General features: G+C 44.2%; 1 protein-coding gene across 1 annotated transcript in view; it reads right to left on the bottom strand.

The window, feature by feature from the left end:
- Nucleotides 1-412: 412 nt before the first annotated feature.
- Nucleotides 413-22,787, bottom strand: part of grb2b (growth factor receptor-bound protein 2b) — a 52,655-nt gene continuing 30,280 nt past the window's right edge. The window contains exons 3-6 of the mRNA XM_080855840.1: nt 11,015-11,112; nt 3,801-3,923; nt 2,888-3,056; nt 413-2,671 (exon numbers count right to left, since the gene is read on the bottom strand). Of these exons, the coding sequence (XP_080711966.1) occupies nt 2,486-2,671; nt 2,888-3,056; nt 3,801-3,923; nt 11,015-11,112 (576 nt within the window). The 3' untranslated portion in view covers nt 413-2,485. The remainder of the gene's footprint in view (nt 2,672-2,887; nt 3,057-3,800; nt 3,924-11,014; nt 11,113-22,787) is intronic.

Here is a 22,787-nt window from a genome sequence, read left to right as displayed (position 1 = left end):
AATTATAGTTGGGACTGTTCACAACAGCCATATTGGGCCTATAGTCAAAGACATACAGCTACTTAAAAATATCACTTTTATACACTTCAATAGTAGACTAGTGTTTGATGTAATGTCCCTTAAAACCTATCCATCTCTAATATTCAATAACAAACTGGGTTTTGTATCTAATGGCCATTTCTCAGAAATACAGGCTCATTTACAAGTGCAGAATTCGTTTGATTTGTCCCAGCTTTGTTAAATTATCCTTTAAAAAAATCTATCTTTTTTAGAAACACAATCAAAAAATGTGTTTTAAGCGATATTTTTTAGAACAAGTATGCAGCAAACACACAATTTCACTAACACAGGCACACACATTTACTTTTTATAATTTCCATTTTATTAATCGAAAACAAAAACAAGAAGGCAAATAAAAAAAGAGCAAAAAGACGAGACCAACAAAAGACAAAAGTCAAGGGAAACGGTAAAAGAAACACTGAGTATCATCATTATCAGTCATAGGGAAAAGACAAGGCCTGACACTGACGCTTGCACACTGTAGGCTTTGGGGTAGGGGCTGGAGGTACGAGTGGGAGCTCAAGCAGCAGGTCGGACAACTGACACGCCAGAGAAAAAAGGCACTATCCAGAGAGAACAGAATGACACAAAACAAAATATCATCATCATCATCATCGTCATCATGAATACAACAAAAACAAACAGAACAAAGAGAACACGCAACACTGGAAATCAAAATGGCTAACATCGAAAGTGCTCGACCACACACACCATAGAAGACTGAGAGAAAAACACTTGACACTCATAGCGCTGATGCCAACCCATCAGGAAAACAAAAAACAATAAACAAAAAAACATTAATTCTCAATGCTTTCTTTACATTATTATTATCATTGTTGTAATATATATTTTCTGCAGTGCCTGTCGACTGGCTATTACATTACACAACGATCGGATCTCATCTGTAGGGAAAGTATCCCCGCTGTGACGCAGGGAGTTACGTGCGAGCGTGTCCAGTAGGTTTCATACACTCTTATGAATTTCATTCTGTCTGTACTGTTTAATACAAAAACAGGTTACACCTCAACTGGGTTTTTAAAGCCCTCTGACGTTGCTTCCCTCATGATGATGTCTGCCGACAGGCGGCTACATTCTCGGCAACGAGAAGACGATGGCTGCAATAAATATGTTGGCATTAAAAAAAAAAAAGGAATCTGGCCACTGGTCCGGTTTCCCATTAAAATGACCAACTATAGAAAATGCTCCCAACATCATCCCAATTCTTTCCCACCTGTTTCTTGGAAATAAAAAAAAAAAAACACTCCCTTGCTCAGCTTAAAAAAAATTATATCTATATATATATATATAAGCAGGAAGAATGATAAAAAAAATGGAATCATTGATGATTAAAATATGCCATTTTTTTGTCTCTTTGTTTCTTTATCTGACTCTCTCAGATAATGCACAAAAATGATACTGACGATATAGCACGTCCCAGAGCTGCTAGATTCTCATCCACAAACATAATTTATACTTTAGACAGAAAAAAAAGAATCTTTAAAAAAAAAAAAAAAAATTGCAGGGTGAAACAGACAAAACACATACAAATATATATAATATATATTCTTTAAAAAAATGGATTCTCTCAATAAGTGATTTCTTCACATAGCCCACAGCTGATGTCCAATGCTCCGGCAGCCATGATCCTGTGTCTGGTAACCCTTACTGCATTCACAGGACAGGTGGAACTCTCGATTTTTGTTGGCTTTTCTTAATTATAATTTTTTTATTTTTACATTTAATATATATATTTTTGAAGTGATTTAACTTAAACCAGCGTTAGGATTTTATTGGTAATCCATTAAAGTGATTACAACATGCAGTAAGAAGAAGAAGAGAGCCCAGAAGAAAAGGAGAAAGCAAAAGAAATAAGGTAAAATAATACAAATTTAAAAAAAGAAAAGAATCAGAGCTGAGAAGATGGCAAACAGTGGAGGGAATCTAAGCCACAGGTTTGGCATTCCACTGTGCACCTTTGAAACTGAATTTTGTCCAACATTCTGGAACCTTCTCCAGCTGAAGACAGACTTTTAGGTGGCGCAGTGATGACTAAGCTTTCATGGAAGTTGTCAGAAAAAGAAAAAGAAAGAAAGAAAGAAAAACAATTATCAGGAATTATTTTAAGTTGCTGCTTTTGTGTGTGTTTTTTTTGCTTTTCTCTGGAGAGGATACGCCTTGGTCTTCTCCACTCCTCATTTTTGTCATTCTTCATTTTGTCATTCATTCTTTCCATCTAAGATTTATGTTCTTCTGCCCATTTCTTCTCTCAGGATGTGCAGGTGTGTGTATATGCAGTTAGTGTGTATGTGTGTCCATGTGAATGTTTGTGTGTGTGATAGTGTGTGGAGGCGGGGGGCCCAGGGACAAAAAAGGATTCAGGTTTGGTTCTGTGGGTGGGATCGTTTTTTGTTGTTTTGGGGGTTATTTACATGTTCCGGTTCACAGGCGTGACGTAGTTGCGGGGGAACATGCCCGTCTGACCGTGACAGGCACCTTTCCACCAGTTGGGGTCGGAGTTGTCAAGCACCTGGATGAAGTCGCCACGACGGAATCCGAGTTCGCCCTCCTCCTGAGGGTCGAAGTCGAAAAGTGCCTGCACATATGATGGATGCTATGGAGAGAAAGAAGAGGAGATAGACAGAGCAAAAGAGAACGAGACAGATGAGGATGCTATTAATCTCTGGACAATACACAAGCACAAGAAGGGCATGCTCTGCTCTGATGCTGGCCCATAGTGTCATGTATGTGTGCATGTCTGCGATCAATTCAGTGATTGAAATTGTGTGTGTGAGTGTGTGCACATAAAATATGCCCTTCTCTTCCTCACCTGGGGGACCTGCTCGATGTCCCGTAAGAAGATCTGCTGGTTCCGTGACACGGAGGTAGAGCGGTGGTAGTCTACCAGCTCATTCAGAGAGTTAAACTTCACCACCCACAGGAAGTACTTCCCTGCACCGTCACGCAACACTTTGAAGTGTTGCACATCATTTCCAAACCTAGAGCGAGAGAGAGGGGGGAGGGGGGGGGGGAAACCTTATTCAAAAACAGGTCATGTCAGGACAGCACAGTCAGATGAAAGTAAGGTAAGTGCGTGGAGATGGAACTGGCGTGGTTGCCTTTGATGAAGCTCTCCACGCTGCGGTCGGTCAGGTGAGTCCAGGTGACGCTGGGGCTGACCGATAAAAGCCCACACTGCTGCCCGTCTCTCGACCCCCCCTCCGCCCCCCTCCCGACGCCAGCCAGCTTATCCCAAGTGAAGGGCAGCGAGGGGGGCCCGCCCTGATGACTGATCGCTGTGTTTGTGGAGTGGGCGATCAAACGGCCAATTAGGCAGATGCCTATCAGACAGGCTTTTGCATACGGGGTCTGGCACAAAGGGCCGGGTGAGGGGACAGTGTGTGCGTGTGTGTGTGTGTGAGGGACAGTGACTCAGTTCCAGAGGCAGACAGTAGACGTGGTGCGGCGGAGGAGATGGAAATACTTCTGCCTGCGTCAATAATGTGTAAGAGGTCGAAATAGAAAGAGGAAGCCAAGAGTTTGAAGTATTGATGGTAAACGATGGGTGATAGTGTGGAGGTTGACCACTAGGAGGCAGGTGCCAGACATACATATCTGACTTTCAGCTACCGGAGCCAAACAGTCACTGAAATGTTAGAACATGGTCTCTCTCTGGGCCTAGTGTTCTTAAACAGAGTAATTCTCTGTGTTTGTACATGTGTGTTTGTCTGTAGTGGCCTTACTTGACGGAAAGGGAGAAGTCTCCTGGCGCGCTCTCACTCTCTCTGATGAGGAAGGCCCCGTCGTGTCTCTGTTTGTTGAGCATCTCCTCCGCCCGAGCCCGAGGGATCTTGCCAAAGAACCACCTGAGATGAGAAGCACACGAAACAGACACAGGGACTCAGATGCGTAATACAGTCACATCACAGATAAGCTCTTATCAGTCCCCCCAGGATTTCGGAGGCCTTATTTGAGATATTTGCAGCCTAAAATTCCTGATTTCGCGGGAGCTTTTCCAAAAAATGCAGTGTTTTTTGGGTGTTTGTTGCAACGAAATTGCGGGAGGAGGTGAAAGTTGCGATAAAAACTTGAGTTTCCCTCTTTGTAATTATAATTGAGTTATTTGTTGATAAGTAATTAATAATCAAACATTCATTAAAGAACGAAGAAATGGTCCTCTAAATAACCTTACCAACATGCCAAACAAAAGATTACCCAGGACAACAAAAATGTAGCCAAATAGGCTGTTCTGCCCTCTGCTTATTTAGGTCAGCAAATGTATATTGCTTGTATTGTTACTGAAACAATGTATAGTATTGGACTTGATTCTTTATGTAACGAATATAGTAACTTGCTGTGTTTAGTATAACTTAATGTAGTTTCTGTATTACAGTTTCACTCATAACTTTTACCTGACAATCAATAAAGGAGCAAGGCGCACGCTACCTGTCTTGTGTAATCGAGTTTGGCTGTCTGTTTACCTACGTTAAGGCACTGGAGGTGTAAAACACGTGATGGGAACCGTACATAGGCTTTACTTATCCACAACAAAGTGCACCTGTTGGTATTAGAAAAGGACCACCAGTAAGACTGAATAAAATGTTATGAATGTCTCAGCCTTCACATACAACGGAAAAAAACAGCCTGTGTCACTGTGATACGTCTTGTTGTCTGACGTCCTGCCTGCGTTTCTGCCGTTCTCGTTCTATGCTTTTCAATCAAATCTTGCTATCCTTGTTGATTTATTTTATCAGTACGTGTGTTTATGTTGCTCAATTTCATATATTAATTTACATTCGTCCAATATCAAGTAATCCATTATTCAACACTAGCTGCTCCCTTATCTTCAAACAGAAAGTAACGTTAAATCTCCATTGCAACAGCTCTTAGGGGTTTGGGAAATAATCAGATGAATTGCTTCCTTCATTTTTCACAGCAAAATATATCATTTTAATTACATTTCATAGATGTATTACCAGGCTCTATGTAAAAAGGGCCACCCACACCTCACATAAAATTGTAAAAATTGAAGCCAGATCTTTTTCTGAATTCTCGGTGCGGACATGGGCTTCATTCTGTTTCCAAGTCTGGTGTAGCCATTATCTTTGTTTACAACCAATTAGAACTCTGCTAGTGTCTGCACAGTGTCCACAGGGCAGAATTTCCGCCCTTGGTGTAGCCAAGGAGGGAGGGAGGGAGGGAGTTGTGGGAGACGACAATGATTTATGAAATTTGCAAGAAAGTTGCGGTGATGTGTCAAAATTGTAATGTCGCCCTGAATTCGCAGGGAATCGCTGAATTTGCGTTAATAGTTGCGATCGCAACATTGCGAAATCCTGAAGGGTCTGTCTAATGCACACAGACACAGGGATTCAGATGGCATAGTACCATCACAGATCAGCTCTAATGCACACAGTGAAGCCTCCAATAAGAGCAGGGTCCGTATAACAGAGAACTTCAACAGCACCAGTGCTTTAAAAAAACAAACAAAAAAAAACTTTTACAAAGAGGGAAACTGCAAAGGAAGCTTAGATTCTGAGTCTTCACGTGGAATGATTCTGATGATCTAGACATAGGCATGGACTCATTTGGCGGAGATTTTAACAGAGACACCATCAACACTGGAAAACGCCACAAATGCAACGTATGAGTTAGATATCAGAGCTATAAAGGGAAGTAGGAAATACAACTGGCAAGTAATGAATCTACTTTTCATAAGTAAACAAGCCAGCTCAGCACTTCAGTGTGGGGGGGGGGGGGGGGAGAGGTAGACGTTCAGTGGTGGTGGAGGGGGGCTTTCCGAAAAGGTACACTGCACTAACTATGAAACAGGGAAGCAGGGAAAAATGCGAGTGAGAAAAATGATGGGCAAGGTAGTGAGGAATGATGGACAGAGCAAGAAAGCAGCAGGAGAAAATGGGTCTCTTTCAATAATTGAACTCTCTTGGCTGGAGCTGTTCTCTGTTCTGGTAACTCGGTGTGCTGTTTGCATGGCCATTTCATGTGGGCAGAACAGGCTCGCTCAGTCATTGGGACAGTTCCTTCTGAAAAAAGTGCCGTTGGAGCAATTCGCCTGGACACGGAAGGACACACAGACTCCCACAATGACTAGAACTCGAGCATGCACTCGCGCACGCACACACGCACGCGCACACACGCGCACAAACGCACACACACAGCTCCTCTTATAGGGGGCTGTGTGTTACTCTCTACTACACTGTTAATGGTGTAAAAAGAAACAGAGTAATTTCAAGGTTATTTCCGCAGTGAAGTCCACAAATACAAACAGTTCCTGATTTATAGCCAGTGAGCCAGAGCAAAGGCTAAAGGCTAACACCCACTGGCGGTGATGTTTGGCGGTGCGTCGTGGAAGGCGTCTAAGATTCTGAATTAAGAGTGTTACCGTCAAACCAGTGAGAAGAACACATTATTTAGTTAAAGACAACAATACCAGAAACCCATTTTAATTGACATGAATATACCATTAAGTTATCCCATTTAGTGATTTAAAGTTCAAATACATTTGATTTTGTCTATTTTGGACCAAAGCAATACAATTGTCTTTAGGCATTTTCCAGAGCCCAGGGCCTAAAGTCAAGGACTTGGTACTACAGTAATATGGCCAATGGCAATGGCCAATGGGACTGTAGTGCTTTCACATGATTGTTAAAACTGAGATTGCAGTCACTCAACACACCCAGGTCCAATGTCCTTCACTTTAAGACCTTTAGGGCCTGATTTACTAACATTGCAACCGCAGCTTAATCTGCGCCTTTGCCAAAGCGCAAATTACCGCACGGTGTTTTGCATCCTATTTATCAAACAAGAACGTCGTCTTGTCTTTAGCGCCTAACCCCGCCCATTAGTGTCAATAGCGCACCGCTAAAATAGGCTAGATATAGCCTGCGTTTTTTAACGGTGTATTCCAACACTGAAAACTATGCTTGGAAGTGTTAGTCGTGTTAAAAAAAATATTTCTGTGTGTTGTCTTTGTCTGTGTCTTCGCCTTGCTCTAATAACTGCTGCCATATCGAAGTTTTCAGACTCAATCAAAACGCGCTTCCTAGTTAAGACGTGCTTTTATGAGGCGCATTATTATCCCGCAAATTTGAGACGCACTCTCGCCAGGCAGTTTTAGTAAATACCATGGAATACATAATTTAGGAGCACTTAACGCCTCTCCTCTCACCTCTTTGTGGCAAATACCCTCCCAATCTGCGCTTCTACTCAAATGCGCCTCCTTTGTAAATACCGTTTTATGTTTACACCCGCTATTTTACGCCTGAAATGGGCGCAATCCTGTTAGTAAATCAGGCCCTTAGTGTCTAGATGAGCAGCAAACTTAAGTCTTTCATAATTTCCTCACATAAAGTTGTTTCTGTTTTGTCCTTTTTCAGCTGAAGGAAATTGAAACATTCAGCAGTTCATTTGGTCAATACATTGAGAAAGGGATTCTAGGGAACCATAATCATTAGGTGAAAACAGGAAAGTAAATTTGGTGGATTTAAAATGTGGATTTCATTAAAATCTATGAACCTTGAACTCGGTGTTGAGGTGCGACCGATGCCCCCAGTTGCTGTTGCCCTGTTTAAAAGAACAAGATTTATCTGTTGATGTGTATCAGATGCAGCCAGTGGAGGTTGAACTCCACATGGCCTTTGTGTGACCACTCTGCAGTGGGGAAGACTGCTCCTCGGGCCCAGACACACACGAACGCGCGCACACACACACACACGCACACACACGCGCACACACACGCGCACACACACGCGCGCACACACGTCCTTACACTGCCTGATGGTTCAGTTTGTTTGACCCCCGACTGAGGTATCAACACACATGAGCCTGCATTTATAGTATGATGAATGCAGCAGAGTGGATCATTTACCAGCACAGTAATTGTCTGCTTAACTTCAACCTCTTTACAATATAAACACACACACCCGTCACTGAGCATTTCACACACAGCCATGAAAACCGTCTCACAGAAGCAGGGGGAAATCACCACTGCTTTCATTACAAACAGATTTTCATTGACCAATTACCCAACACACAAAGAGTGGAATCCTTTAAATCTGGTTCATGTAACTGAATAATCTACGATTCATTGACTTCCGCAGATATAGGGGAGTGAAGGGGTGCTCTCCAGCTCTGAGGAGGTAAACTATGGATCCATCTCCAGGCAGATGGGCTACTCAGATTAAACTAAATGGATTACAGTGGCTAAAGACGACGTTTAGCTTGTTAGTGACTGGCAAGTTTGCTAACAAACCTCATTATACCTCGCAAACTACAATCCCGATGTCAAGCTACTCTCTGTTCCTCTCTGGGCTCCTCTCCTTAGTCTGTTTCCAGTGATATGGCCACCCAGCGCAGCACAGCGGAGCGGAGGATGCAGACTGGAGGCTCGCCGTGTCTGGAGCCGCCTGGTGTCACTGGGGTGCACGCAGTGGGGAGGGGAGGGGGTGCCAGACACCAGCCACTACTCCCGACCAGTGTCACATGGCTGTCATTAAGTCCTGTGACATGACCATACTGCCCAAAGCTCTCAAAAGCACAGGGAAATAACAGGAAGGCACGTACAATTTGAATCCAGCGCCTGCATGGATGTGTGTGTGTGTGTGGGGGGGGGGGGGGGTAGAGATGAGGTGCCTTGTTGACAGACCACACATGGGTCATACAGGCTGCATCAGAACACTGCCATCAACACACAGGAGAAAGCACGGGTATTGTGTGTGTGTGTGTGTGTGTGTGTGTGTGTGTGTGTGTGTAGATGTGTGTGCTTACAAGTGTACTTCTGTCATCGGTCAAGCCTCAAACTAGCCTTCATAAAGTCTGCTGAGTAAGGTCGAGGGAGAGACACAATCCAACAAGGAAGTAGAACTTCACCTCAGGGCAAACTGCACTTTAACTCCGTCATCACACACACGCACATGCGCACACCTCTATCACACTGCCATTATCAGAGCACCATGTAACAGAACCACAGAACAGATCCTTTAGCTTCTGTAAAACTGGGTAAAATAACCCATTGACAAGCGCCTCTAACAATCTGGGCTGCAGTTCTTTAGCCAGGTGAAGGGCTATCATTCAATAATCATTCTCTTATAAACCACAAGTTTACAACACACACACACACACACAAAAAGAGGGGGGGTTGGTAGGGCTCTGAATCCAGTGCCAGTCTCCTCTCAATGCACATTGAAACAGCCTTGATGGAACTGGAGGGCAGGAGTGGATGGGTGGGTGAAGGCTGCCCCCGTGTCTCAGACACATGTTGGGGAGTGTTGCCCTGACCAACCCCCCAATCCTGACCCCGGCCAGCCCATCTGCCTGGCAAAAACCGTCTGCTGCCAGTGATGCAACACAGTCAATATTCAATTAAGTCTAAAAATGCCTCCCAGTGCTTTTATACAAGAGAGGGAGAGGGAGAGAATGATTCAAATGAATGGGTTGTGTGCTGTGAGGTGTAGACAGAGGGAGAGGGAGCGACAGAGACAGAGAATTACTAAAATGAATGGGTTGTGTGCTGTGTAGGCCGCCCTACATTTGCGCTCATGCTGTGGGTGACCTTAACTGCGTAATGCTGAAGCGTCCTGGGTGCCTTGTTCCCTTTGAGGGGTCAAACATCATACCCAATCTGACCTTAACTGTGTTGTAACGCTGAAGCATCCTGGGTGGTGGCTTTGTCCCGTATGAGGGGTCAAACATCATACCCAATCTGACCTTTCCCAAGGAGCTGAACGTGCCCCTTTCATTTGAATAAAAAAGGGCCGGTGAGTCACACGCTCCCTTGTGGATTCACAAGCCTGTGTGTCTGCCCTTTGGGCTCCGGCTCCAAAGGTAACCTTCCTGGATGGTTCGGAGAACAGTCCGTCCCATTATTCTCTTCTTTTGAATAACATGGCTAAGTAGCCTTTAACCACACACTACTCCACCGTCCAGCGTTTGAAAACAAGCCCATGTGTAAGCACTCTTAAAAAATATGCAAAATTAAGAAAGCCACAGATAAGAGAGCCTGGGCAGCTATGGGGCCACACCTGTGTGTTCAAAGAGCTGTCAAGCAGGGCACAACCCCCCAGTCACTGAGCTAGCTGTAGCCTGAGGAGGATGGAGAGGGGAGTCTGTCTGTCTGTCTGTGTCTGTCTGTCAATGAGGTCAGAAGAGGATCAGGGTTCCTAAACTTGCACCATAACCTACCAAGGGCTCTCACTCTGGGCACTGCCTACTACTCCAAACATTACCTACCAAGGGCTCTCCCTCTGGGCACTGCCTACTACTCCAAACATTACCTACCAAGGGCTCTCCCTCTGGGCACTGCCTACTGCTCCAAACATTACCTACCAAGGGCTCTCACTCTGGGCACTGCCTACTGCTCCAAACATTACCTACCAAGGGCTCTCCCTCTGGGCACTGCCCACTGCTCCAAACATTACCTACCAAGGGCTCTCACTCTGGGCACTGCCCACTGCTCCAAACATTACCTACCAAAGGCTCTCCCACTGGGCACTGCTGACTGCCTACTGCCCACTGCCTACTGCTCCAAACATTCTGTCTTAGTTATAATGCCTCTCCCTCACCTGTCTCACAATTATAAGCTCTTCCTTGTAGATGCTTCATTTCAGTCCCGAAGGCTTTGGCTGTACATAAAAATCAGCCAGCCATGTTGTATCAGAAAACAAATGCAAAAGCCATTATGCTCTTAAATGATGGAGAGGAGCACAGCAAGAGGGTGGGCCTGGGGCGCTGCTATTGGAGGACATATAGCCATCTACATAAAAGCTGAGACGCTGGAATTATAGTGTTTGTGACACTGTGTGTGTTTGAGAGTGTGTGTGTGTGTGTGTGAGTGTGAGTGTGAGTGTGAGTGTGAGTGTGAGTGTGAGTGTGAGTGTGCGTGCGATTGTGTGTGTGTGTGTGTGTGAGTGTAAGAGCTCTACAGTGCTGCTGTACTCACGGATGTGCCTTCATCTCAATGTAGTTCTTTGGGATAAAGCCATCTTTGCCGCTCAGCTCTGCCTTGTACCAATTCTGGTCGCATTCTTCATTTAATACCTGGGAAGAACAGGACAAAATGGAAAATGGTTGTCAATCGGCACAGCTGTGGAGGGTTACCAGGCAAAACAGCCAAACGGTTAAGACATCAGTCACCTCAGACATCAAACATTCAAATATAAACAAAACAAAAAGATAGGGGTGACGAGGCACCATCTTCACTTATGCACTCCTGAATGTTTTATACATCCCCATGACTAGTGAGAGAAATGGCCTCACTATGTTTCTGCTGCTAGTTAGCTGACAGACACGTGTGAGAGGGAACTCACTATGTTTCTTCTGGTAGTTAGCTGACAGACAGAGACACGTGAGAGAGGGAACTCACTATGTTTCTGCTGGTAGTTAGCTGACAGACACGTGTGAGAGGAAACTCACTGTTTCTGCTGGTAGTTAGCTGACAGACACGTGTGAGAGGGAACTCACTATGTTTCTGCTGGTAGTTAGCTGACAGACAGAGACACGTGAGAGAGGGAACTCACTATGTTTCTGCTGGTAGTTAGCTGACAGACACGTGTGAGAGGAAACTCACTGTTTCTGCTGGTAGTTAGCTGACAGACACGTGTGAGAGGGAACTCACTATGTTTCTGCTGGTAGTTAGCTGACAGAGACACGTGTGAGAGGGAACTCAAGCCTAGGAAAAAAAATGTTGTGTTTCCTGTTTCCTGACCGACCCCAAAAAAACCTGCCGACCCTAGCCTTTTTTTGGGGTTGGGCCGCTGGAAAGGGACATAAATGACACCACCTGACACTACCCCGACATTTAAACTGAACGCTACTTCTCTACCATCGTAAAACACGCACCCACGCATCCATACACAACCCGTCATTTTGTAATTTAGCGCGGTGCCGGCAACCGTGTCTCCGTTCCAACACCCAACGATCATAATTCAGAAATCCCTCTGTTACTCACCCAGTTACCATTCACCATCATAGCGATCAGCTAGGTACCAGTTGAATCCGCTCCATAACTCATTTCACGCCGTTTAGCCATACATTGTCACACCACACAAACAATCACTGACATCACACGCACTTCCTGGTCCCGCAAACTTTCCGTTCCCCAAGAAACCGGAGCACTGGACATTTGCATGATTAATTGTATATGTTGATTGCATGATTGGAACAGGGGAAAGGGAATGATTTGTGTGGGGGGCCATGTTATATTGTATCTTGCTTAGCTTTGTAAAAATGGACTGAGAAGTCACCTCTAAGAGTTTGTATGTTCCAATTGAGATAATTGGAGGGCTTTATTTAAGCTGGAGATTTTCTCACTTCTAGGTGGGAGTCTGGAGAGCAGGTAGACTGAAAAAGCAGGTGTAAGAGATTGTGATTTGGAAGGAGAAGTGTGCATTAATAATAGTTTTTTGTTTGTAAGTTTGTTTGTTTGTTTGTTGAAAGTGTGTTTGTTGATGTTTTGTCACAGCACTGTTATGTCATCATTGTTTTTGCACTGTAAATAAATTCTCACTAAAGTTCACTGGATTTCACCTTGTTTTGCCGTGTTTCTCACACCCGAGTCACCCAAGACCTCTGGAAGTCCTAGGGCCACCATCCTGGGTACTGTTCGGCGACTAAATTCCAGGCAAAAAAAAGACAACACCCTTTATCGAGTTCGGCGTAGCAACTTTTGATTAATAACCAATCGCTTAGCACTAACCTGCTCCAGGGCAGGCTAACCAAAGTTTAGCTGGCTAAACTTGCCACACCCACGCCAAAAGGAGGGATCCCATTGACAAGGAGTCATATTATAGTTTGATTAGCGTAGGGAAAGTTCTTTGCGATCGCCAAGAAGATCCATTTTTCCATCATGATGAGTTCTTGTATGAGCGCTACCGATCCACCCGACAAGGAATAATTAATTTAGAAGACCTTCTCGAGTCATTTATTGCATACACCACCGTAGAACATTGAATGTCTTCACTTTCTTCCTAAATAACTTTCATGCTCAGCCTGAGACGTGATTTTTAGTTTGCACATGAATACTAAAGTTTTTTTTTGATCCCAGGAAATTTGAGCACATAACCCATCTTCATTATGGAGGTATTGGCGAAAGTTGTTTAAGATCTTGATTTAATGTCCTTTCTACAATCACGATGTTATTAACCATACGTCATCAACAAATGCAACTTACATCATTGCAAACGTATAGTTTTGCAAACGTGTCTAGTTTTTGTGCAGTAGTTAATAAAGTCTACCTCAGTCTACTTCACAGCATATCATTTTTGTAGAAAAGGTGGATGCATGATAAGAAGAGAGAAATACACACAGTATATTTTCATTGCTTCAATTTATTGAATTTCTTATTAATACAGTTACATTTAGTCATTTCGCAGACGGTTTTATTCAAAGCTATTTACAAGGAGATGTAAAACTACAATTACTAGGGAAGCGAAGGGGTTCGAAACAGCGATCTATAGCATGCAATCCATGAGCTCTAACCGCTGCACCAGTCACATATTAGACTTCTAAAAAGAGATCACATCTTAGACAGTCTAAAGAGAGTTTCTGAGTTTCTTTGAGTTTAGACTTTTGTTCGGGGGGAAAAAATCATGGTTTTGGTGATCGACCTATCCTGCCTTTTGAAGCAGGACGTGCACGCGCAATTTTTAGCCTGGGACAATTTAACCTGAGGATTTTTTATCTTAGCGCACGTCGCCAGACAGGCTTGACCTGTTCTCATTTAGCGAGCTATATTATCTCGTGTCACGAGCTAAATTAATTATCTTAGCTTCAGTTGTACGCCGAACAGGGCCCTGGTGTGGGAGTTAGCGCGAGGCGCATTCTTTTCACAGTTCAGACCAAAGTCTAAAAAAATAAAAATAATAATAATAAAAAAGATAATCCCTACCTACCTTTTTCAGGGATAAAACAGGAAAAACACAAAAAAAAACCCTAGGCCTCACTAGGTTTCTGCTGCTAGTTAGCTGACAGACACTTGTGAGAGGGAACTCACTACGTTTCTGCTGGTAGTTAGCTGACAGACAGAGACACGTGTGAGAGGAATGGCCTCACTATGTTTCTGCTGGTAGTTAGCCGACAGACACGTGTGAGAGGGAGGGAACTCAAAATAATCCCGGTGAAAACTAATCTGAGGGATGAATATAAACAGAGCCATCTGGGAGAGCATGGAGGTGATGACAGCAGGATTGTGAGAGTGTTAGAGGGTTTTTGTGGGATAACACTCATAAATGATACTGATTGCCACTAGTGCTCTATGCATCATGATGCGTGCCTGCATGCATGTAAACATTTGTGTTGTTGCATGTAAACAAGTGAGTGAGTGTGAGAATTGTTAAATTATCTTACTTGAAGAGCACCCCAGGAAAGAGGCACCCCTTTTTAAAAAAAAATATTAAAAAAAACACGCCCCAGACTTTGCAACAGATCTCCAAAAGAGGCTACATATTTCAACCCTTAAAATACAAACAAATTATGCAGTGAGAGAAAAAAACGAAAGAGGCGGTGGGAAGTGTGGAGGAGGAAATGAAAGAGTGCAACGTCCTTCCTGTGCACAACCCAAAGGGTATGCAGCACACACACCCACATTCACACACACACACAGCTTAGCAAATGTGACATGGAGCTAACTAACAGCCTGGAGCTGATCTCAGGGCATGTATGGAACAACTAAGGCACATCAGATCCAGGCACATCTATCTAGAGCATGGGTCGGGAATCTATGGCTCGCGAGCCACCACTGGCTCTTTTGCTGACGGCCGGGGCTCTCGGACGAAATGGGTTGGAGAAAAATACGGAGAAAAAGAACGTGTAATCAAGGGATCAGCCTAGGCCTAGTAGAAGGCTTAAATAACAGTCAATACTAGTTATATTAAAATGACCAGGCTTCGTGGCAAATACGTAGGTCTATCCGAGTTATTTAATTGAACTTTCCACCTCACTAGACTCCGTAACCACAGCCTGCAAAATATTGTTACATTCGCGGCTGGTTGCCATACCAATATCTAACAAAATCACAGATTTCCCTACATTTCCGTCAACGAGAAAACTTCCATTGTTAAAGTTGATAGGCTAGAGAAAAATATCGAAAAGGAAAAAAACGTATTGTGCATCCCTGGTGTTTCTATCGGCGATTTCGAAATAGAGGTTGCCGACCTGACCTCGTCTGGCATCTGGGTGGGCAAGTTTAAATCACTGAACTATCAGCTGGAAGGAATCGCACGTCAGCGAGCACAGCTTGCGAGCAAACACAAGTGGACTGACATGGGAAAGCTTCCATCTCAAGACGAACTGCTTCTAAAAACTTGTAATTAACTGCCCATTACATATCGCACATTGCAATATGTTAGTATTGCTGTGTTACCCATGTACGGTTCCACTTAATGCATGCGAGAAATCTTTCTCATATGAAAAATATAAAGACAAACCTGCGCTTGCGTTTAAACGACGAAAGCCTCAATGCTTGCATGAAGCTTCACCTCACTGAATATGAGCCAGACTACAAGGCCATCAGCAAGTCTATGCAGCACCAGAAGTCGCATTCATCTCTGGTAGGCCTAATGTTCAATTTAGAGTGTTGTGTTGTCAACGTTGTTAACTTCATGTCGTTGTTACGCTGTAACATTGTTAACTTCTGTCTTTTCCCATTGCCATTTACATTTCAAGTTACTAGTACAATAACTTTTAGTAGAAAATGTATTTAAACCCGGTTGAATAAAAGAAACTGTTAGTTAAATATCCAAACTTTTTCTTGTAACTGTCTTTTTGTGGCTCTTCTGAGATACAAAAAATAAATAAATGGTAAAAGTGGCTCTCCAGGCAAAAAAGGTTCCCGACCCCTGATCTAGAGAGTAGTGTCTTCACAACAGAATCAGGAAAATACTTGAGGTCCCTTTCCCAGCCTGCCCAGCCCAGAGAGGGAACACTGTGTGGGGGATCACCGAGCTGAGCACCTGTCGGGTGATCGTTTGGCTACTGTAAAGAAAATGTTGAAAAGGGAATTCTCCTCTGCGTCACCTAAACGTTTGTCAGACAATCTGGCAGGAGGTCTGCCACAGGCAGGCAGGCAGGCAGCGCTCTCTCCTCTGAGGAGCAGCACAGTGGAGGCCATGCAGCAGATCTGAGTAGACTGTCCTACAGCACCCAGCACAGCACAGAAGAGCTGTGTAGACTGTCCTACAGCACCCAGCACAGCACAGAAGAGCAGATCTGAGTAGACTGTCTTACAGCACACAGCACAGCAGAGCAGATCTGAGTAGACCATCCTACAGCACCCAGCAGAGCAGATCAGATTTGAGTAGACCGTCCTACAGCACCCAGCACAGCAGAGCAGATCTGAGTAGTCCTATTGACAGCTTCAGTACTCGACAGAGAAAATGAGCAAATATCCAGGACTCGTATTATAGGGGATCTCACATCGAGAGGAAGTAAATCACCAACCAATCTTGGCCACGATTTTATCTATTAGCTGTGCAAGCTGTGCTCCACTTCCTCACTGGATAACGGTCAAATGTGACGTCATAAAATCCTTCAAATCTGATCGATTATGAGTACTCATGCCCATGCCCATCCCCAACACACAAACACAACTTTTCACAAAGTTATTACAGGAAACATTTGAGGTCATCCATCTTACCACTGCTAAAAGAATAATGCGTTTCTGAATCACGTATTGTGTGCCACATGCTCTGCAACCCTTCACACAACTGCACGTGCTCCCTCCAACTCTTGCCCCGAGGCACCCAACAGCACAACATACTGTCTGCCCACGTTGGAATAAGGGCCCCTGCAACTACCTCGGCTGTGTGAACAGCAACAAGGACAGACAGCCACAGACGCAGAAGGAGCCGCTGTTGCGATCACAAGACACATAGCAGGGAGGGAGGGAAGAATATAGCCGCCGCAGAGCAAAAGCATCTCTCAGGATGCTGATGGAGCTGATACAGTGGCTGTACCTCCACCAGCCGAGAGGGGGAAAGATGGTGGACAACTGGGGACAGCCCAGAGCAGAGGGGGCTCAAGCTAGTCAATGGGTGAGGGGAGCTCTGAACACAGACAGGGCAGAGGGAGGAGATTAGGGGGACACAGGAAGAAAAGAGAAGGGCACTACTAACTACAGCTGAAAAGCTAATGATGTTTTACCATTCATACACGGAGACTCGTCTGATATTAATTGGTAGAGCAAGGTGCCAACACCACCAGGTTCAGTACCCAGGGAGCATACGTCTTGATGAAAATGTCCCGTACTTTTAGTTGCTAAAGTTGTAAAAGTTTTAGTTGTTCGTGTTTCCACCTCTATCTGCAGTGGGAGATACCATCCTGGAACAGCATTCCAAAAAACAGATTTCAGAGGAAGATAACAGCATGGAGTAGAACCAGAATAGCTCCTCCATATCTAGGGTAGGGACACATACTGGGCATCAGACGGTGTTCTTTCAGACTCCCAATAGTAGGGGACTAAATGCATGAGGGGTGCTGCACTCCAGCTGGCTGGATCCACGCCAAGTCCTGCAGGCAACAATCCTGTTGGCAAGACAGGACGTACCATTTCTGTATCTGTACAAACCTCCATATTAAATGATTTAAGGCTACACTTTACATGTTCAATCTCTCTCCCATTCCACATTTCCATCCAAGCAGAAATGAGCTGCCACGGAGGACGCAGATAAAACACTTTTTGTCCAATGTTTTTTGCGTTGCCTACACTCTTTTTTGGAGGCATCAATTTGACGACTTTAATATCCAGGGTGAGGATCATGGCCTACCTACTGTCGGAGACATTATGCCATGTGAGCTAACGACAATTGCAGAAATGTAGACAGCAACCAACACATTGCCAGGCTAGGTCATGCCAAGTCCTGTGACCTCTCTTTTCCGTGGAAACACATTTGTGCCATTGACTCCCTGAAGTTTTCACTGTCAGTTCGACAGTGTGTCCAAAGGTCAAGGAAAAAAAAAAAACAGTTACTTACTTAAATGTAACTGTAACTTACTTAACTCAAAGCCATCTCACTAGTAACAGCCTCAAAGCCAAGCCCGTGGCAACTCAAATTTCCAGACGTTGCTGGACGGAATAAACACCCCTCCAGCTGATGTCTCGGCTCCAGGCATCGAGAGACTGACGCCTATTCACTACCAACGGCAATGGACAGCAGGCTTTCAGTAGGGGGAAGGGGATCACACAAGAAGAAAGGCGGTTCTGTTGCAGAAGCCCACTCTTTGGCTTGGATCCTTTATCACATTAGGTGGTTAGCGGCCAAGCAGCACAGACGTTAGCGCATTCTGCAGGACCAGATAACGGACCAGGCTGATGCTCCAGCGATGCAGTTTACAGACAATAACACACACAACAGCTCCTTTCGTAGAAATCTCCAAGTGTCACACATAAAGTGTTGGAAAGTGTTGCCTGGAGTAGCCCGATCTCAACCTGATGCCTGACACATAGAATACACTCTTTCATCTCATCCCTCGTTCATCACCCCAACCCCCAATCATTCTATGCTAGAACAGAAGAGATACAACACAACAGCTAACTGCCAATAACCTACAATTGGGAAAATCTGGATTTCTTTCCCCACTCCTTTCTGTGAGCACACACAAGTACAGCATTGTGCTTCACTGTGCTAATGGGCCTCTGTGGGTTAGCTGGATTGTATCGGCGCTGAGTCCTCGTCTTTAAATCAGGCCCTCCAGAAGCTGACCATAATCTCCCTCCCAGCTGCCTCATGGCACAGAAGTGCAGATCATGTCGGACAGCTCAGTGGTGCAAATCACACTTTTTCTATCTCCACTTGTACTATGGTGCTGACAGGTCTACTGTGGTGGCACTGCAAATGTCTGGAGTAACTCTTTCTTAATGAGGGAGACGGGGGGGGGGGGGGGGGGGGGGGGCAGAGGCACAGTTTGGAGACAGTGATTTTGATTGGCAGCTTTCTGGCTGCAGAGAGGATGCCTAGAGGAGGAGAGTGAACAGACAAGAAGAGAAAGATGGCTCATCCATGGGAAATAAAGGAGGCTGGTCATGTAGGCTATGCATGGGACAGACACACAAAGGGAGAGAGAGAGAGAGAGAGAGAGAGAGAGAGAGAGAGAGAGAGAGAGACTGATGGAGAGAAGCACTCTGACTCCAACCAGAGAGCCATGCTGTATGGTGGGGGTGGGGTAAAGGGTGGGTCCACGTGTCTGTAGGGCGGCTCAATCCTGCGAGGGATTCAGCAAGAGCCGACCTCACAGCTGCAGCTGGATTATGGGAGAGCATGAATTAATCTGTCAGGGTTGCATACAAAAGCCTTTTTCTCTTCTTTTCGGCCCGTTTTTATATTTACCCCCCTTTCAACAACTCCCTTAAATGTCTGAGTCTGCTATTCCTGATAATAGACATCCAGCCTGCCCTTATGCATCTGTACAGAAACACAGAGAGCAAGAGAGAGAGAGAGAGAGAGAGAGAGAGAGAGAGGGATAGAGAGACAGAGAGAGAAAGCGGTAGAGGGGAGAGAGAGGGGAGACAGAGAGAGAGGGAGAGACAGAGACAGAGAGAGGGAGAGAGAGACACAGATTCAGGGGTTACCAGAAGTCACAATACAACAGACATGCGGATGGAGGCCTAAGCTTTTATGTGGCAACAAAGAAAACGTGCATGCAGCCAACAAGACCTCTGTTCACACACACAGACAACCTCACAACCCTTGTGTGTGTGTGTGTGTGTGGTGAGTGATGGAGCATTTGTGCCAGTCCCTCTATGTCCACTGCGTAGGGAGTTGACAGCTGGGGAGAGACACAAACAGAGAGACAGATGGAAAGAGAGTAAGACATATAAATTAGAAAGAGATGTGTGGGGAAACGTGTGCGAGGGTTCCCTTTAATAGACACGTGCTGGTCCAGAGTGAGGTGGTGGGAGGAGGGGGATGTCAGGCCATCTCAGCAGGGGTGGATAGTGGGGAGTGTGTCTGGCAGTTTGTGTGAGTGTGTGTGTGTGTGAGTGTGTGTGTGTGTGTGAGTGTGTGAGTGTGTTAGTGTGTGAGTGTGAGTTTTGTGTCAGAGTGCATGAGTGTGTGTGAGTAGCAGAGCACTCTGGAGATAAGCCCTGGCGCAGTCAGCCTGCCTCCACTGACACTAATGAAGTACTCCAGCTCAGCGGTAATTAACACACGGTTTAAGAGTCTCTTACACACTAACACACACACACACACACACACACACCCTACACACACACACACACACACACACACCCTAACAGGAGGGGAGGATGGCAGGACCCTTCTTCTGAAATGGCCCCATCTGCCCACGCTGCATCCATTCACTCTCACCGTCGCCCTCCCCTCAATCTCTGCCAACCAGAAGAACAAGCAGCTGAGGCGGAGGAGGACGAGGGGATCCCCTCTGACCCCCACGCCATACCCAGAGCCAGGGGAGAGGGGTTACAGAGGGAGCACCAGGAAAACATGAAGAAAGAGATACAGATAGAGAGACCCAAAAAACAACACACACATGATGCAAGATAACAGCAGATGAGCATGACTCAAGTTCTGCTTTATGTGCTAGGTACGTTCCAGTAACTGCTTCACCAGAATATGAGGGGAAATCACCGTACTGCCATAAAAGGCCTTCATTGAATGCCTGGTGCTGAGGCCTCACTATTTGAACACTTCCCAGAAGTAGGGTTTGGCGATATGACATATATACCGTGCAATGCTAGAAATGTGTTTACCAGTCGAGATTTGACAATATCATTTTAAACTGCGGGAGACTCTTATTTTGAAATCCAATCGTTTTTTTTTTTTTTTTGAATGACCGCCGAACTATACATTATCCCGCTTTTATACGGTTACTTGCCAAAACGATAAACAGCCATTCTTCCAAAATAGGCTACCTCTTTAATGATTTTGTGGCCATTTCATGATTTCCACTTAGACATTTTTTTTATTAGTTCTACAAATAGAACTTTAAAGTTTCAGGTGTTGCGTAGCAACCCATTACTTGCTGTCTTCAAGTTACAATGACTTTCTGTTACATTAAATGATCAGACTACTTGATATGAAAGATGTGAATTCGAAGCACAAAACCCTTTGCCAATGACAGCGGTCATTACTTTTCTTTGTTGTCGTCATCTCAAGATGAAGTTACATGTGGCAATATTGTGATGATTCCATATCTAGTCATATTTAATTGATTAGCTGGGAGACCTATAGAGCAGAAATGACCTAATTTGAGCAAAACCACATTAGCCATCATGCACTAGGGCTGTCAACGAATATTTGAAGTTCGAATTCGAGTTCGAATAGTATCCAAAAACGCGAATTCGAACGTGAAAATTAATATTCGAATGTGAAAAAACACTCCCGCGGTACAAGCGCCTCTATCTGCTTTGTGAATGAGCCACTCCGCAGATGTCGGGGAAGCAGTGCTGCTTGCGATGATCGTTCTTATAGCCTAATGTTTTTTTTTTTCATTGAGAATAACCCAGCAGTTTAGCCACGGTTGCACTACATTACAAAATCATATAGCCTAAGTTCATAATTTTTGTTCCTGGCGATTTCAATTGGTTGTCTGTGCAAGACAACAGACATGGACATTTATTCTTTCTTATTCACAACTGTTCCGAGCTGGACTTACACAGGCTATGCCATTCAAAAAGCATCCGAAGTAGAGTTCAGGGGAGCTAGTAGTCTGGTTGGTGAAAGCTGCTGTAACACAATGTTCTCAGCAAAGTCCCAGACAGCTTTTTTTTCATGAATCCGAACGGTGCGTAGTTGTGCTGGCCCTTTCGCTGGCATGGTGGAAGACGTAGGCGACATGCATTTTTTTCTTTATCGATTTTAATAGGCCTACTCCATAAATGGTAAGCAAAGCAAGGAAGGTTACCAGTAGCATACCTTGTAACATTCAGAAGCGGGCGTCTTCTGCAGGTGTGGTGGTGAAATGCAAGCGATACACAGTTGTGGCTTTTCATGATTAGGCTTACACGTTACTGGGCTGTTTATAGGATATATATATATATATATATATATATATATATATATATATATATATATGGGCCATTCTACCGAATTGGTGCAAAGTCAGGTCGGAAATATTTAGATTTTTTTTATGTTTTATTCCCAAAACTTTGTCCGTATGTATATTGTACCATATCTAAAGTACACTTATCTAGTAAAAGAACAGTCAATTTTTATATTGTATTTTCAGAATGTGTTGGAATGTTTTTCCTCTTCCAAAAATTGTCACTACCGAAACATCACATTTACTATAGTAAAAAAGTATTATTATTGACCTGTTCAGATTGTGTTTCCTTCCCTTCTCTGAAGAGTATTTTTACAAATATTTCTTGAAGGTTTTCACAATGAAATCCATAAAAATGAATTTTTTATCAAATTTTCAAGTTCAATTTATACAATTCATCAAAATCTAAGTGCAATATTTCTTTGTAAAATGCAAAATACTGATCATATTGATTCCAGAGTTGTTAATTGATGAAATTGAACATACATTAATCCAATCAGTATCATAACATTTTAGTTGATTACTCAATATACTTAATTTTTTACAAAACATCCTGTGTTTCGGTAGTGCTGCACTGTTTCGGTAGTGACATCCAGTGTTTCGGTAGTGACTGCACTGTTGGATGGATGTTCATTTCTCTCCCAAAATCTTCCAAAAGGTGCTCTGGGCCGCCCTTTAGTCCACACAACACATTTATTTAAAAATTATGGGATTGAACT

This window comes from Sprattus sprattus (assembly GCF_963457725.1).
Source record: "Sprattus sprattus genome assembly, chromosome: 18".
Taxonomy (NCBI): Eukaryota; Metazoa; Chordata; class Actinopteri; order Clupeiformes; family Clupeidae; genus Sprattus; species Sprattus sprattus.
This window is presented reverse-complemented; position numbering and strand designations above follow the sequence as displayed.